The sequence below is a fragment of the Etheostoma spectabile genome, unplaced genomic scaffold (assembly GCF_008692095.1).
Source record: "Etheostoma spectabile isolate EspeVRDwgs_2016 unplaced genomic scaffold, UIUC_Espe_1.0 scaffold00018618, whole genome shotgun sequence".
NCBI classification, from domain to species: Eukaryota; Metazoa; Chordata; class Actinopteri; order Perciformes; family Percidae; genus Etheostoma; species Etheostoma spectabile.
The window spans coordinates 1-15,217 of record NW_022604355.1 but is presented as its reverse complement, the minus strand read 5'-3'; the positions used below and the strand labels follow the sequence as shown (position 1 = coordinate 15,217).

Below are 15,217 nucleotides of genomic sequence, written 5' to 3'. Positions count from 1 at the left end.
GCATTACAAGGCACAGCAGGAGAATTATTTGAAAAATCTCATAAAGTCGTTGCTACTAAGAGCTCTGGGAATACTCGGCTCAGTAGAGCTGTGACCATCCGTCAGCCAGGCTACAGTGCTGAAAAGAAACCTCACTTCACTTCGTTCACCATTGCATTGTTTTCACTTTTCAGAACCGGAGCTACAGTACAGCTAACTCTACAGTCTATGGTTCAGATCACATTTATATTCAGATCATGTAAAGAAAAAGAATGTCGAAGAGGTTCTATAGTGTAGTAGTTATCACGTCTGCTTTACACGCAGAAGGTCCTGGGTTCAATCCCCAGTGGAGCCAAATTAAGGTTTAAAGTAAGAACTATGTCCTGTTACCGTCTTGCTGGTGTCCCTTGAAAAGTCTTAAAAAAGGAGTGATTGACACTCGACAATCAAAAAAACCTGCTTCAAAGACATATCGTCTATCTGAAAGATTTCTTCAGTGCTTTTGCATTGGTTTCACTTCTTAGAACCTGACCTCCATCCATTTTATTTACAGTTTGGTTCTGATTATGTTAAAGATGACAGTATTACAACAGGTTCCATAGTGTAGTAGTTATCACGTCTGCTTTACACGCAGAAGGTCCTGGGTTCAATCCCCAGTGGAACCAGACTTATGCTTTAAAGTAAGAACTATGTATTTGTACCACCTGGCAATTGTCATTTGAAAAGTCTTTAGAAAGAATTGAATGCAAATAATGAAATATAAGCCCATGTCTTTTCAGAACCTCACCTCCAGCCATTATTTTTAATGTATTGTTACCATTATGTTAATGATGACAGGACGTCAGAGGTTCCATAGTGTAGTAGCTATCACTATCTGCTTTACATGCAGAAGGTCCTGGGTTCAATCCCCAGTGGAATCAGACTTATGTTTGAAGGACTGACACTCTGAAAGAATGTCTCTCGTTGTCGGCAATTTTAACCCTAACCTGCGCGGGGAGACCCCAATAGATTTCTAGTCCATCGCCTTAACCACTCTGCCACAACAACCTGAAGAGAACAGCTATACCTGTTTGGACAAATGTTCATAAACTTTTCAATTGGTTAGTAGTAGTTACCAGACACGGGCAAAGTGCAAATTGTAGTGCACTGCCTGTCTCTATGGATCCTCGTGAAGGCAGCTTGATTGATTGATATGTTCCCTTATTTGTACCTTAACAGAGATCTAATATTTTATCAAATCGGGTTGGGCAAGTAACCTTTCTAGTTACTTCTTGACAAATAAACTGCAATGGTTGGGAAACAAACCCAGGTCAATTGCGGGGGAGGTAGCTATGCTGCCCACTATACCATCATCACTGGGCAATACAATGTTGACTGCAAATCTTGCAACACATCTGGGCACTGAGACTGATTTTTGCATTAAGTACCATACATGCAAGGATGCACAACACTGTGCTATACAAATTTGTTCAAATCCGTCTCAGTTGCTGAGTAAAGCAGGAGATGGTTAAGTGCACAGAGTCATCAGTCACTTATTAAGTTAATCTTCCACTTTATTGCCTTTGTTACACTTGTTGCATTATTTCCTTTCATCAGTCAGAGTAAGATCGTCTAAAGCTCTTTTACAGACTGGACCATAACACCGGATGGAGATGCCAAGGACTGAACCCAGGTCCTTATAAATTCAAAGCATGCATTTGACCACTGGGCTGCATCCCCTGAGTTTGTCTGATTTTTTTTTACTTTCTTGAAACCTGGGTGAAATATGTAATGTTAATGTTGTATGTGGTTTCAAAACGTGGCGGTGACTGGAAATCAAACCTGGGCAAAATGCTTGCACTGCTATGGTATATATCATAGTCAAAAATTAACACACAGATGGAAAATTGCTAGAACTCTGTGTTTCATGGCTTTTTGGTTTATGGGTATGATTCTCGCGTTGGGTCCGATTGGTTCCGGATGAGACCACTTTGCATAGAAGTCGGTCATTGGAGCCGTGAAAAGACCCCATGCCAATCTACCTGACAGAGATGGGAAAAGTACTCACTTTTCGTACTTGAGTAGAAGTACAGATACTTGTGTTAAAAAATACTCTGGTAAAAGTGGAAGTACTGATTAAACTTCTTTACTCAAGTAAAAGTATCAAAGTACAGGCTTGGAAATTTACTTAAAGTATAAAAGTAAAAGTAGCCTTGCGAATGACAATAATTTTTTATGCAAAGCTACCAGGACCACACCAATGTTACTAGAGAGCACGCTAAGGAATTTCACTGGACATGAGGAACACGGTGTTTATATGGCAAAGGCTACATTTTAAATGGATGTGTGCCAACAGGACTAAACATAACATATGATGATGATGGGAATGTCTTGCTGCTTGTCTGCCAGATCTCTATTTTCTTCATTTTCAATCATGTTGCCATCCATACTACTATGTGCTAACGTTAGCGCCATAAGGCACAATGATTTGCTGTGAACTAATGCTGAATCTGTTGAGTTGTCTCAGTCGTGCGTCAAATGCAACGTACAGTAGATGTATTCCCATCCATTTAGACTGAATATGGTATTGATGACGTAAACAATAACGATATCTCCAGTGAAATGATGTGAAGTTGAGGACTAGATCAGGACTGGATTAAAGCTGTTTGGGGTTTTCAACTTCGCCCCAGGTGTGTCTGTTAAAACACAGATGGAGACAACTTCTCTCTAGCTAAGTTTCCATCCACTTGTCAATTGAATTACAGTATCTGAAGTTTGGTAAAAAAAACTAAAAAAAAAACTCATGCGAATAAAGCTGGTGAAAGTGTTGATTAATATCAACGTGCAAACTAGCTAACAGGTGAAGAACACACCAAAACCACTAGCTAACTTACTTTAAATGTGAAGAACTATAGACCAGTAACAGGCTTAAGTGAACTGACAACATGAGTTATACGACTTACAGTTCTCAAAGACGCACACACACAATATCAGCTGATTGTCCTCCGGACAGCTCTCTTTTTCTTTTCTCTCATTTTTTTCTCCGTGTGGCGCGCGCGCACCCGCTCGCGGTGTGTGGCGCGTGTCCGCGCTATTTTCCGACATAACATCTTCTTGTACAAACGAAAGTAACGAGCCAATTTTGTAAAATGTAAGGAGTAGAAAGTACCGATATTTGTGTTAAAATGTAAGGAGTAAAAGTAAAAAGTCGCCACAAAATAAGTAGTAAAGTAAAGTAAAAATATCTGAAAAATCTACTTGAGTATAGTAACGAAGTATTTGTACTTCGTTACTTCCCATCTCTGCTACCTGACCATAGCCTTTCAAGTCAGTGACAAATTCAAGCTTCATTTCCTTTTTAAGCTGCTTTTCTTTTTACCAAAATTCAAGGTCCAATTTTGGTCAAATGTTTTGCTTCAAAAGTAGTCTTTTGTCCAATATAATCAGACAGCTCAATCCGGCAGTGGAGCCATAAAAACACTACATGCCAAACAAACTACTTAACAATTGCCTTTCGAGTCACTGACTGATCACATTTACTTGATGGAAAATTGCTAATAGGAGGTTTATGCATGGCTCGTTGGTCTAGGGGTATTATTCTTGCTTCGCGTGCGAGAGCTCCTGGGTTCCACTCCCAGATGAGCCTTTTAAGGCAGGAGCTGTTACAATCTTAATCTGTAATTTAAAATCCAGTTTATCGTTAAATTAACCCATGCTCAAATTGTAATAGAGCATGTAGGCTATTTTTAATATCCTGCTTCAACTGCCCAAAACAGAAAAAAATGGGAAAGAATATTAGGAACAAACGAGCAGGTCATGGCTCTCCTGGTTCATTGGTCTAGGATTATGATTCTCGCTTTGGGTGCGATAGGTCCTGGATGAGACTACTTTCCATAGAAGTGGAGGTGTGGAATGAATAATCTGGTTATTTATTGAGTGATTAATAATTGTTTGTTTTATTTAAATCCCCATTAGCTTCAGCATAAACTAAAAGCTATTCTTCCTGGGGTCCTATACTCTTTAAGACATTTCATTACACACAGACATACATTTAAAAATACAAATCATAATTAAATCTTACAGTTAACGCTATTAATTATTAATAAAAGGCACTACTCCGAATAGACAAATCTATTTTAAAAAATAAGATAACAAACATATTTAATTCCTTTGAAGTAAATATGACTTAAGTATTTTTTAAACCCTACTGAGAGTTGTGTTTGATAGTCGTTGGGAGAGAGTTCCATTCACACATCGCTCTGTACCTGACTGAACGTTGAATTAATTTAGTTTTCACTTTAGGTAAAATAAAACTCCCTCCTACTGCATGCCTCATTGGATAATGATGTTTGTTTAATGTAAAGGACAGTTTTGTGTATAAAGTAAAAGGTTTTTTAGTTGTTATAATGTTATGTAAAAAAAACATTAGCGAATACACAAATCTATTTTTAACTTTAAGCCATGAGAGTTGTTCATGCATGTTATCAACATTTGATCTAAACCCACAGGAGAGAGACACACGTGCAGCTTTATTCTGAATCACTTGTCATTTTTTCATATTAATTGCTGAAGTGCTGGACTCTGCCACTTTCAAAACACTGACACTCTGAAATTTAAAGCTACATGTTTTACTTTCCATGATCTTATTTATCAATGTTTTTTACAAATCCGTGTTAGCTGTGTAGTATTTTTAAGATTTATTTTATTTATGAAATAATCATTGACACAATTTGCTATATCACTTGGTTTAGTAAGAAAATCACCTTCATTTTTCTATCTAAAAGGTCTATCTCTGTAGGGATCCATCCCATAATGTTGTCACACACTTAGAATAATAATCTGAGTCTTTCAGCACTTTTAGTGGATGGAAACGTTCTCTTGTCAAGGAGTTTAAACACAGAAACGGCAGGAAGGATAAATCCACCATATCAAGTCTCAAATAATCAGCATGAGGCCTCGTTTAATTTATTTTATTTTAACTACAAAACAACAATAACTTGAGAACGTAGAATTAAAAATGGCCAACTTCTAGTGTGCTGGTAATAATGAGAGGACCAATTTAAACAAACATTGAATTTGCGCTTTTTCTAAACTTCCAACTTTTCATAGTTTCATCCCAAACCCACTATATAAGGGTGACAAAAATGTATTCCTAAAATAAAAATTACAATGACTTTCTGTCAGCCTAAAAAAAGTATGTTTCTAGAGATGAGAAGAAAGTTTTTACAAAATCAAAAAGTTTCAAACACGTCTAAAAAAACATCTTTAAACGTCTTAATGTTTCGCCTTTGGGCCTTCTTCTTCAAGCAATTTACTGGAGAAACATTTAAAAAAAATTACATTTAATTTGGACCATATAGCGATAAACAAGCTGTTCTTAAATGTTGCTGGCTGTCTTTTTGTGCTCCTTTTTTTAAATTTTTTTTTTTTTAAATATATACATTTGAAAAATAGATTTTTAAAAGGATGGGTTCAGGCACTGATAATGGTCCCTAAATGGTAAAGGGTTCTGAGGACAGGCAGAAAACAGTCCAGCTGATCCACAATAACATACATGTTGCTCAGAAGATAAAGTTACTGCTGGTCAGCCTTCAATGTGGAGAGAAGATCAGAATATAACAACACAGCTATCAGGGCATGAGGAGGAGGAAACAGCTTGGCTCTGAAACATGTTCACAACGAGGCAGTGTGAATGGGCTGGTGTCTTTTAAGGCTATCACTCCGAGAAAACATTTCCCCACATTGTTCACACCAGTACGGCATCTCTCCAGTGTGAATGCGCTGGTGAGTTTTAAGGCTACCACTCTGAGAAAAGGTTTCCCCACATTGTTCACAGCTGAACGGCTTCTCTCCAGTGTGAATGCGCTGGTGAGTTTTAAGGTGTCCCCTCTGAGAAAAGGTTTCCCCACATTGATCACAGCTGTAAGGCTTCTCTCCAGTGTGAATGCGTTGATGTGTTTTTAGGTTACTCAGTACTGCGAAAGCTGCTCCACATTGATCACAGCTGTAAGGCTTCTCTCCAGTGTGAACTCTCTGATGAATCTTTAAATATCCTGATGTGAAGGATTTGTCACAGTGCTGACAGCGGTGACGTTTGACTCCTCTTCCTCTCCGTTTCTATCAACAGAGAAAAACCAAGAGAGTGAGTTAGTGAGGTGCCATGCTGTAGAGCTCTATCTTAAACTAGAAAAAATATTTAGAGCATGTCTATGGAACATTGTTTGACTGACGCAATACTTTTCTTAATTATCTGCCTACATCACTATTATGGAGTTGCATTATGGGAAATGTAACATCCATTGTTGGTTAGTTTGTGATAAATAAACTACTTTTGATCAATTTATGTGTGGTCTCCATTTTGTTGCCAGCCTTTAGCCAGCCGGTAACAAATGGGGGATCATCCAGGATGTTTTGTGCCGGGAGAGTTGTAAATGTAACATTTTCCCACAGATTTTTAGCTCTCACTGGTATCTGTAGGGGTTACTGTGTTGTCTTTATGTTGCTGGAACAGCTCTACTCCAGTAAAGTAAATTGGAACCATTGTTCCTGATAGGCATTAGCAATGAGGGGCACCAGTTGACCTTTGACCTTTTGTTTTAGGTTGTTGTTTTTGCTAAATCAAACTTGTATAACCAGCAGTATTATGTAAGTGAGTAATATGGTAGTGTAATGTGGTATTGTCCACACAAGCTACATTTCCTCAAGCATTTCTGAAGCTCAGCAGAGCTTTCTGCTGTGCTCTGGAATAAAACTAGCTTTGATGTACAGTTGTGTTCACAATAACAGCATCACTAAACTCAAATTATTTTTTGGTAAAAGTCATATTTCTACATGGCAAATAATTTACTAGTAAGTGTTGTAGAGTCCTAGAAAACCAACAGCCATGACATGCATGCTGCTCATTCTGTAGAATTGAATCTGTCATTGAAAGGAGCATGCTCATAATAATAGCAGTGTTGTGTTCAATTAGAGAGCTGATTGATTCTGTGAAGAAACAGGTGTCAGTTATGGCCCATATTTAATCTATATACTGTATTATAGACATATTTAAGGAAGGAAGGAAGTACATGTTGTGCATGCTGGTTATAGTGCTTTTCACACTGAAATACTCAGCAAAATGGCTCGTTCCAGCCATTGCTCTGAGGAACCGAGGACTTTGATTAAAAAGTTGATATGAGAGGGAAAACATATAAGAAGTGCAGAAGATTATAAGCTGCTCTGCCAAAATAATTTCAAATGTCTTGAAATGGCATCCAACGCCTGACCGACGTGGGAAACAACCAAAGGACACATTGACTGGCCAACAGAGAAATGGAGCAACATTCTGGGGACTGATCTGGAAATTGTTGTTTTTGGGTCTAGGAGACGCAGACAGTTTGTCCTCCGACCCCCCTGCACTGAAATCAAGCCCCAGTCCACTGTGAAGACAGTAAAGCATGCTGGTTATGGGATGTTTCTCATACTGTGGTGTTGGGCCTGTTCATCACATACCAGGGATCATGGATCAGTTCCAATACATCAGAATACTTGAAGAGGTCACGTTGCCTTATGCTGAAGAGGAAATGCCTTTGAAACGGGTCTTTCAACAAGACAAGGACCCAAACACACCAGGAAGGACCAAAGTCTTGGTTCCAGATGAACCAGATTGATTTTATGGAGGGGCCAGCCCAACCCCCGGACCTCAATCCCAGAGAACACTTGCTGGGTGACATCATAAATGCTGTTTCTGAGGCCAAACCTAGTAATGCAGAGGAATTATGGGATGTAGTTAAATGGTCCTGGGCTGGAATACCTGTTCACAGGTGACTCCATGCAACACAGATATGAAGCAGATCTCAGAAATAATGGTTATGCAACTAAATATCAGTGCAGGGATACAAACCCTGACCCATTTTCAGTTTATAAAGTAAACATTTGAGTTTTTAAAGAAAAATGCCAATACTGCTAATATTCCTTTTTCTTCACTTCCTGTAAAGGTAGAACACAAACTTGATCAATGTTGGTCATGTTCTGATTTGGAAATGAACGGCCAGTGTTCCCAATGCATTGGCATTATGGGATTAAAAGCTATTCTAAGGATTTGGATCATTATTCACTTCTTTAAAAACACTGTGGTTATTCTGAACACAACTGTATGTAAAGGGTTTGGATACAAAGGTGTAATGATTGGTTGAAAGGGGGTGGCCTCATACACCCCCCAACAATACATGCATGTCCATTGATCTGTGTTTGTATATCAACAGACAGAGTGAGTTAGTAAGGCGCCATGGTGGAGCGAGCTAAGTAAAACCAGAAGCATTGTCTGTGTCTTAGTTCCACTGCTGCATTGCCATGGTTACGCTAAGTGTGTGTGTGTTAATAAAGTTTGGGTTGAAATATCTGCGTGGCCTTTTTGTTGCCGGCCTTGAGCCAGGCGGGAACAACCGGGGATGGTCTGGGATTGGTAGTGCTGGAAACTTTTCTTTGTGGGAGTGTTTGACTCCAGTTGAACTTGATCTAGTATCTGTAGGGGTCATCAGCCTCTCAGACTTAGGGGATTGGTTGGCACTCTTTGTTTCTTAATTAGATCAAAAATAAAAATTTGGTCACAAATAATACTTTACATGACAACCATAATCCAGAAAAACAAATGTGAATAAATTGTGGAATCTGTTACGTTAAATTGGTAGAAATGTAAATTACGATAAACGTGACTCCACATTATATGAAAGGCACCGAGGAGATTATCCACACTGATTTTTCCCGGCCTTTATTTATCCGTGTCCCTCCCCCGGCCACTATCAGAGGGCCGCAGTTTAATTGACTAAAAGACATTTGTGAAACCCTCTGTGTGCATTCATTAATATTGAGATTAGATTTCTGGGACTCTTCAGTCTGGAGTACCCTCTTTCCTTCACTCACCTCCTCCTCCCTGACACCTTTCCTCTTGCCCTCCTTCTTCTTCTTCTCCTCCGTCTCCTTGTGTTTCTGCATGTACTGGGTGATAAGGTCCAGGTCCAGGTTGTCTTGTGGCTCCCATGTGTTCTCCTCACTGGAAAGGTGAGTGCAGACAGAAGAACATCTCCTCACACTTTGTTTTTTAGGAAATACATTCTCACTCTAGCTGCTAATTTGGATTATTCCTTTTATCTGTTGCCATGTTGTAAACTTATTTGCAGGTCTGCACCTTAGTGTCAAAATACCAAACCTTCAACTTTGAGGGTATGGTACAATACCGAAAATTATGCTGTAGAATGTGTGTGTGTGTGTGTGTGTGTGTGTGTGTGTGTATTCAGGACTAAAAACACCAATTTGTAATATTCTAGACTCATACTTACTCTGAGAACCCCTTCCATTTCAGCAGAAACTCTACTCTTCCCTTCACCACTCTGCGGTCCAAAACCTTCTCCACCACATGCTCCTCCTCTTCCTCCTTCACTGCTGCAGGCTCCTCCTCTTCCTCCTTCACTGCTGCAGGCTCCTCCTCTTCCTCCTTCACTGCTCCAGTCGCCAGCTTGACGTCTGCTGAGGACTCCTTTGGTAGACCCGGGGGGGGGGGGGGGGATAATGATACAAGGGTTAGGCTGAATCTCATTGCTCTGTCTTACCCTTACCCCTTCCCCTCATTTTTGCGCGTTCACGCTGGACCTAGTGGTGTCCCAATACGTTTTGTGATCGAGGGCTAAGGGGTGCATGGCCCTAGACAGTGAAAGAAAAAATCTAGGGAGAACGCGGGCATACTTCAAACCGAGGGGGTAGGATAGACATGGTGCAACAGGCAACAATGGCTGCCGCATCGACCAGAGAGACGCATAAAATAAGTATTTTCGTCTTAAAGAATTGATTTAAAAATTACAACAGTCTTGTTTTGTGGTCTATGCAGTCCTGTACATGTATACTTGCAACCATGTTCCTAACTGAAACCTTTAAAAAAATCGCTAGCTTGCAATGCTAACCCTAATCGCTGACGTTAACGTTGATTTGCACAACAGTCCCACATTTCTCTGCCTTGAATGGACTGTATACATCATATATATATATATATATATATATATATATATAAATAAATATTAACGGTCTATGATACATCGCTACATGCTTTACATATACCGTCCTGTATCGCACAGGAGGACACAACAGCTGGTCCACTTTAGGGCTGAAAACGCAGACGTTTCCTAAATCATATGTTCATGTTGTACCCATTCATTATTGCATTGGTACTGTATTATTGTAATAATTTTTTATTAATTCCTGTTCATGCAGTTGTATATTGTTGTTGGTTTTGATACGGGACACTGATGAAACAGGAGGGGGGGTGGGGCACTTATATTAGATATATGAGTGCCTTTTTATGTGTGTGACATGTTAGTTATGGTTCTAATAGTTAATGGTTCTGTAACATAATTTTATGTAACGTTTTTGCCTGTTATGTTTTATTTATCGACAATAAAGACAGATTTTTGTTAAAATGTTTTTGTAAACATCAATGACATTCAAAACGGTGATAACTGAAACAGATATACAACACACCATGTATACATGGTGTTACATGGTGTTACAGTTTCTATGCTCCTCATATCTGGAATAAACTCCCAGAAACCTGCAGCTGCTACTCTCAGTTCTTTTAAATCAAGGTTGAAGACCTTCCTTTTTGATGCTGCCTTTCTTTAAATGACTGCTCATTTCTATGTAGAACAATATTCATGTTTTTATATTCTTCTGACAAGTGGCCGCACCAAAATAAAAAGATTAAGAACCATTGTGGTGTTCCCAGCGTGATGAATGTAAACTACACTACATACGTCCTGTATCTAGGCACGTTATTGGTCCAGGGATGTGAGACTAATTGAGAAGGTTATGAAACCAATGTACGCTATATAAAAAACATTAGGCCTACATATTAAGGAGTAATATAAACTGTCCTTTATTAGAGAAGGACAAGCAATAAGAAAATGAATCATGAATGTATTGGTCTCTGAGCAGTCTGCCATTATTATCATCTGGGAATATCGCTACATTAATATCGTCACACTTAATCTCCGGAGCGCGTCCTGTATAAACCTGAAGCTGAGACCACGGACGCTGCGCTGCTCATCTCTACTTTTACAGAGAGAGTGGACACTGATGCGACTCGCAGGTCTGCCGGCAGGTAGCGGCCACCAACCAGCAGCCACCGGGCAGCGGCCGCACGCCAGGCAGCCTCGAGACAGTACCGTCCCACCGAGAAAAGTCCCACTCCGCATCAGGATGCCAGTGCAACCATTTCTAACCATCTAAACAGCTGTAGTAGGGTTTAAATAAAACTTGCGACAACAATAGTGATAAGTAGACTAATGCATGTTAATAAAAATAAAGCAGAACACATGCAGAAGACAACGGAATAACTGTTAAACACGTTTATTTCGGATCAGACGGCAGCTGATTTGACACATGAGACTCCAGGATTAATCTTAGCCTGGCTGTTAGCCTGCTCTGGACAGACGCTACTAGCACCGACTAGCACTGCTCACTGTTGTTGTCTGAAAAACAACACAGACGGGACAAAATGTTGCGTTTACTGGTAAACTGGTAAACCTTGAGACCGACGTATAACCGACTGCTATCTGTGGAGTTTTCCTCACGCTACTCTGTCCTCTGTGACTGTCTCCATCTAGAAACTAAGCTGCACGGGGTGCAGGGAACAACTGATCATGTAGTAGCGGTAGATGGGCTTTGCAAAAAAAATCCCGGAGCGTTCTATGAAATGACGCTTTAAAAAAAAAAAAAAAAGCAGCCCTACCTCTTTCCTTCACTCACCTCCTCCTCCCTGACACCTTTCCTCTTGCCCTCCTTCTTCTTCTCCTCCGTCTCCTCGTGTCTCTGCAGGTACTCGGTGATAAGGTCCAGGTCCAGGTTGTCTTGTGGCTCCCATGTGTTCTCCTCACTGGAAAGGTGAGTGCAGACAGAAGAACATCTCCTCACACTTTTAGTTTTTAGACAATCCATTCTCACTCTAATTAACATTCCTATTATTCATTTTTTCTATTTCTAAGGTTATCTATTTTTCTATTGCCATCTTGTAAGGTTATTTAAGGTTATTTGTGGGTCTGCAACGTAGTGTCAAAATACCAAACCTTCAACTTTGAGGGCATGATAACATGCTGACACTTATTTGCAATATGTAAATATATTATATATCTCAGGACCAAGAACACCAATTATTAATATTCTAGACTCATACTTACTCTGAGAACCCCTTCCATTTCAGCAGAAACTCTACTCTTCCCTTCACCACTCTGCGGTCCAAAACCTTCACCACATGCTCCTCCTCTTTCTCCTTAACTGCTGCAGGCTCCTCCTCCTCTTCCTCCTTCATTGCTGCAAGCTTCTCCTCTTCCTCCTCCTTTCCTGCTCCGGTCGCCAGCTTGACGTCTGCCCCAAGGGGGTGGTTTCAAATCGAGTAACCGGGGTAACAAATGATTTTTCTTAATTGGGGTTCACAACTTAACTCTCATAGGAGAAAACCTGGAAAGCAGAATCACGGAGTCAGTGAGTGAGAGAACGAACCGCGGTCCTCGTCTCCAAACCTCTGTTTATTACAAATTCTCCCAAACACAAAAGCATAAAACAGTCCTCAACAACATTCCCCTCGTGGAAACATGTTTCACTTCAATTTAAGAACCGTAACACCTTTTTCTTTACTCCCCATTTTTCAGTGGGCAAAATCTTCCACACTCAAATTCCCAGAAATAGTCTCGTCCTTACCAAAATAAATATCACCTTTACTGTACCGTTTCAATAATAATATATATCTCTTCTTTCTACCTCCAAAACTCCTCCATTATACTAATGTCCTCATGGAAATCATAAACCCTCTTTGGCTGTAAATAAATATTCAAACGACTTCAGAGTCAAAACATGAACCATCATACACCTGGGGACATAGTTCAACTTATAATACATTCCTTTACTAATACTCTGTACAACTTTTAGGAGGAACTCCACTTTAAGAGTTAAATAACATTTTAACATTAACAATCCGTTTTGGTGACCTGTCCCCGCTGGATCTGTCCCCGGAAATGTCCCCGGATTTCACTGTGACTGACAGACCGAAATTGGAATGAAAGAAAGAAAATACTGACAAAACGTAGCCGATGGTCGCACACCCACACCCGTAGGCTCCAGGCAGCCAGAGCCAGCGGTGCTCAGAGATGTTTTAGAAAGCTGTATTTTACGATGCTAAAATCACTGATTATTTACTTGGAGTCTGGTGGGTTTAGCGAACGCAATTTTGCGAACTTTTATGTTTTAAAAAGGATCTTAATCTTTAACAGAAAGGTCGAGCTCCTTAGAAATCATTTCCATAATGTTGTCAGACACTTAGAATATTATCTGAGTCTGTTAGCAGCCAAACAAGCACCTTTATGAACGTAAATACAAGCTGGACAATTATCCCAATAACTCACGCTGCGGGACACATACAACATACAGGCAGTCGGCGAAAGTCAGACCCGTTAAACTAGCTTTTTTTACAACGAGGTTTGGCGGAGAAACAAAGCTCGTTTCACATTATCCGGGGTCCATTTGAATCTTTAACGACGGATTTATGTTCTTCCTGTGCAATGACATAATATTCAACAATGATTAATCCACGAAACATGCCGTTGGGAAACGCAAAACCACATCTCATTAGCAAAACCTCACATTTAACATTTGGTTACCATATTCATAAATAATTCTCTCCTCGTTAAACACACAGTACATTTTTAAATCCTAAGGTTAGACTAAAAAATTCGGCATTAAAAGAAACACCAATGACCTCCTATTTTAGCTAGTTTTTTAACTTTTATCCGTCCAACATACAGCCAGTCGGCGAAAGTCAGACCCGTTAAAACTAGCTTTTTTACAACGAGGTTGGCGGAGAATCAAAGCTCATTTCACATTATCCGGGGTCCATTTGAATCTTTAACGACGGATTTATGTTCTTATTGTGACATAATGTTTAACAATGATTAATTCACGCCGTTATATTGTATGCGGGGAAATCGCCATGCCGTATTCCATTAGTAAAACTTCAATTTTACGTTTCTTTTAGCCTTTTCATTAAGAATTCTCACCTGGACAAACTTGAATTGGGATTTTCTTAAATCGGCAATTTACACTAAGAACTTCGGCATTCAACCAACACGCCAAAACTCTTATTTTACTGAGATTTACACTATTAAGTAGTAGTAATAACTCTTTCAACCTTAGATCCTACGGCGTCTGTCAGCTGACGGACCAGACTCCGATATCGAATCGTCGCATTTTAAATTTGTTTTGTCATTAGGGATTCTCACCTCCACAAACATGAAGAATTGTTTTTGTTTTTTGTAATCGGAAGATTCGACATGAAAATTCGGCATCAATTAACTCCAAAATGAGCTCTTATTTTAACTCGATTTTAACTTTTATCCCGACAACCTATAATAAACATGGCGGAGGTTGACGTGTTAAAAATGGCTATTTTATGAACAAGGTTTGGCGGAGGAGAAACAACAGTATTTGGTCCAGCTGGGAGGAGGCCCCGGGGGAGGGACAGCTCTAGGTCTAATGTCCCCGATTTAAGTTTTACAAAAATAAAACATGACGTGTTTTGGAGGTAAATACGCCTCTGAGCTGAAAATGTCCCGGATTTTGTCAGAGAAATCTGGTCACCTTAGTTAAAAACCACAATAACTCATTACCAGGGAATGGAAGCACCAGTACCCAGAATCACACACACAACCCTATGTTAACTAGCATGTTAGTTAGCAGTGATTAGCCTGTGTCTATGTTAATGTTAACTAGCATGTTAGTTAGCAGTGATTAGCCTGTGTCTATGTTAATGTTAACTAGCATATTAGTTAGCAGAAATTAGCCTGTGTCTATGTTAATGTTAACTAGCATGTTAGTTAGCAGTAATTAGCCCGTGCCTGTGTAAATAGGCTCGTTCGAGATGAACTGCGCCTCGCCTGTAAAGTGGACGAGAGCAGGCGCCAGCAGCGGGGGGGGCGGGGACAAAAGCTGCGGTAAAGTCGGACAGTTTCCAGCCGATTCCCAGCTCCTTCAGGCTGGACAGGAATTGATGAAAACACTGTGGTGCGATTCCGATTAATAAAGATATAATCAGACCCTGCTACCAGCTTGTACACAGTCCTCCATTGGTTTTAGTTAGACGAGTAGCTGGCAAAGTGCTCTACATGAGACCTGATCTGGTTTTAATGAACAAACAGACTGGAGATGATCCGTGATCTGAACGGATTTAGTTCTCTCTGACTTC

The 15,217-nt window shown here is 39.9% G+C and overlaps 1 protein-coding gene and 3 non-coding genes across 4 annotated transcripts; 3 read left to right on the top strand and 1 right to left on the bottom strand.

The window, feature by feature from the left end:
- Positions 1 to 261: 261 nt before the first annotated feature.
- On the top strand, positions 262 to 334 carry trnav-uac (transfer RNA valine (anticodon UAC)). The gene has a single exon. It is a non-coding gene; the product is annotated as a tRNA-Val (tRNA).
- Positions 335 to 571: 237 nt separating this feature from the next.
- Positions 572 to 644, top strand: trnav-uac (transfer RNA valine (anticodon UAC)). The gene has a single exon. It is a non-coding gene; the product is annotated as a tRNA-Val (tRNA).
- A 181-nt stretch (positions 645 to 825) lies between these two features.
- Positions 826 to 899, top strand: trnav-uac (transfer RNA valine (anticodon UAC)). Its single transcript has one exon. It is a non-coding gene; the product is annotated as a tRNA-Val (tRNA).
- A 4,779-nt stretch (positions 900 to 5,678) lies between these two features.
- LOC116681416 (zinc finger protein with KRAB and SCAN domains 1) lies at positions 5,679 to 12,589 on the bottom strand (the record flags this gene model as incomplete). Its single annotated transcript, XM_032509617.1, has 4 exons — positions 12,227 to 12,589; positions 9,276 to 9,343; positions 8,860 to 8,989; positions 5,679 to 6,075 (listed from the first exon to the last, which is right to left on the bottom strand). Coding segments are annotated over exons 1-4 (661 nt in total), but the record flags the coding sequence as incomplete, so codon positions are not given.
- Positions 12,590 to 15,217: the final 2,628 nt, after the last annotated feature.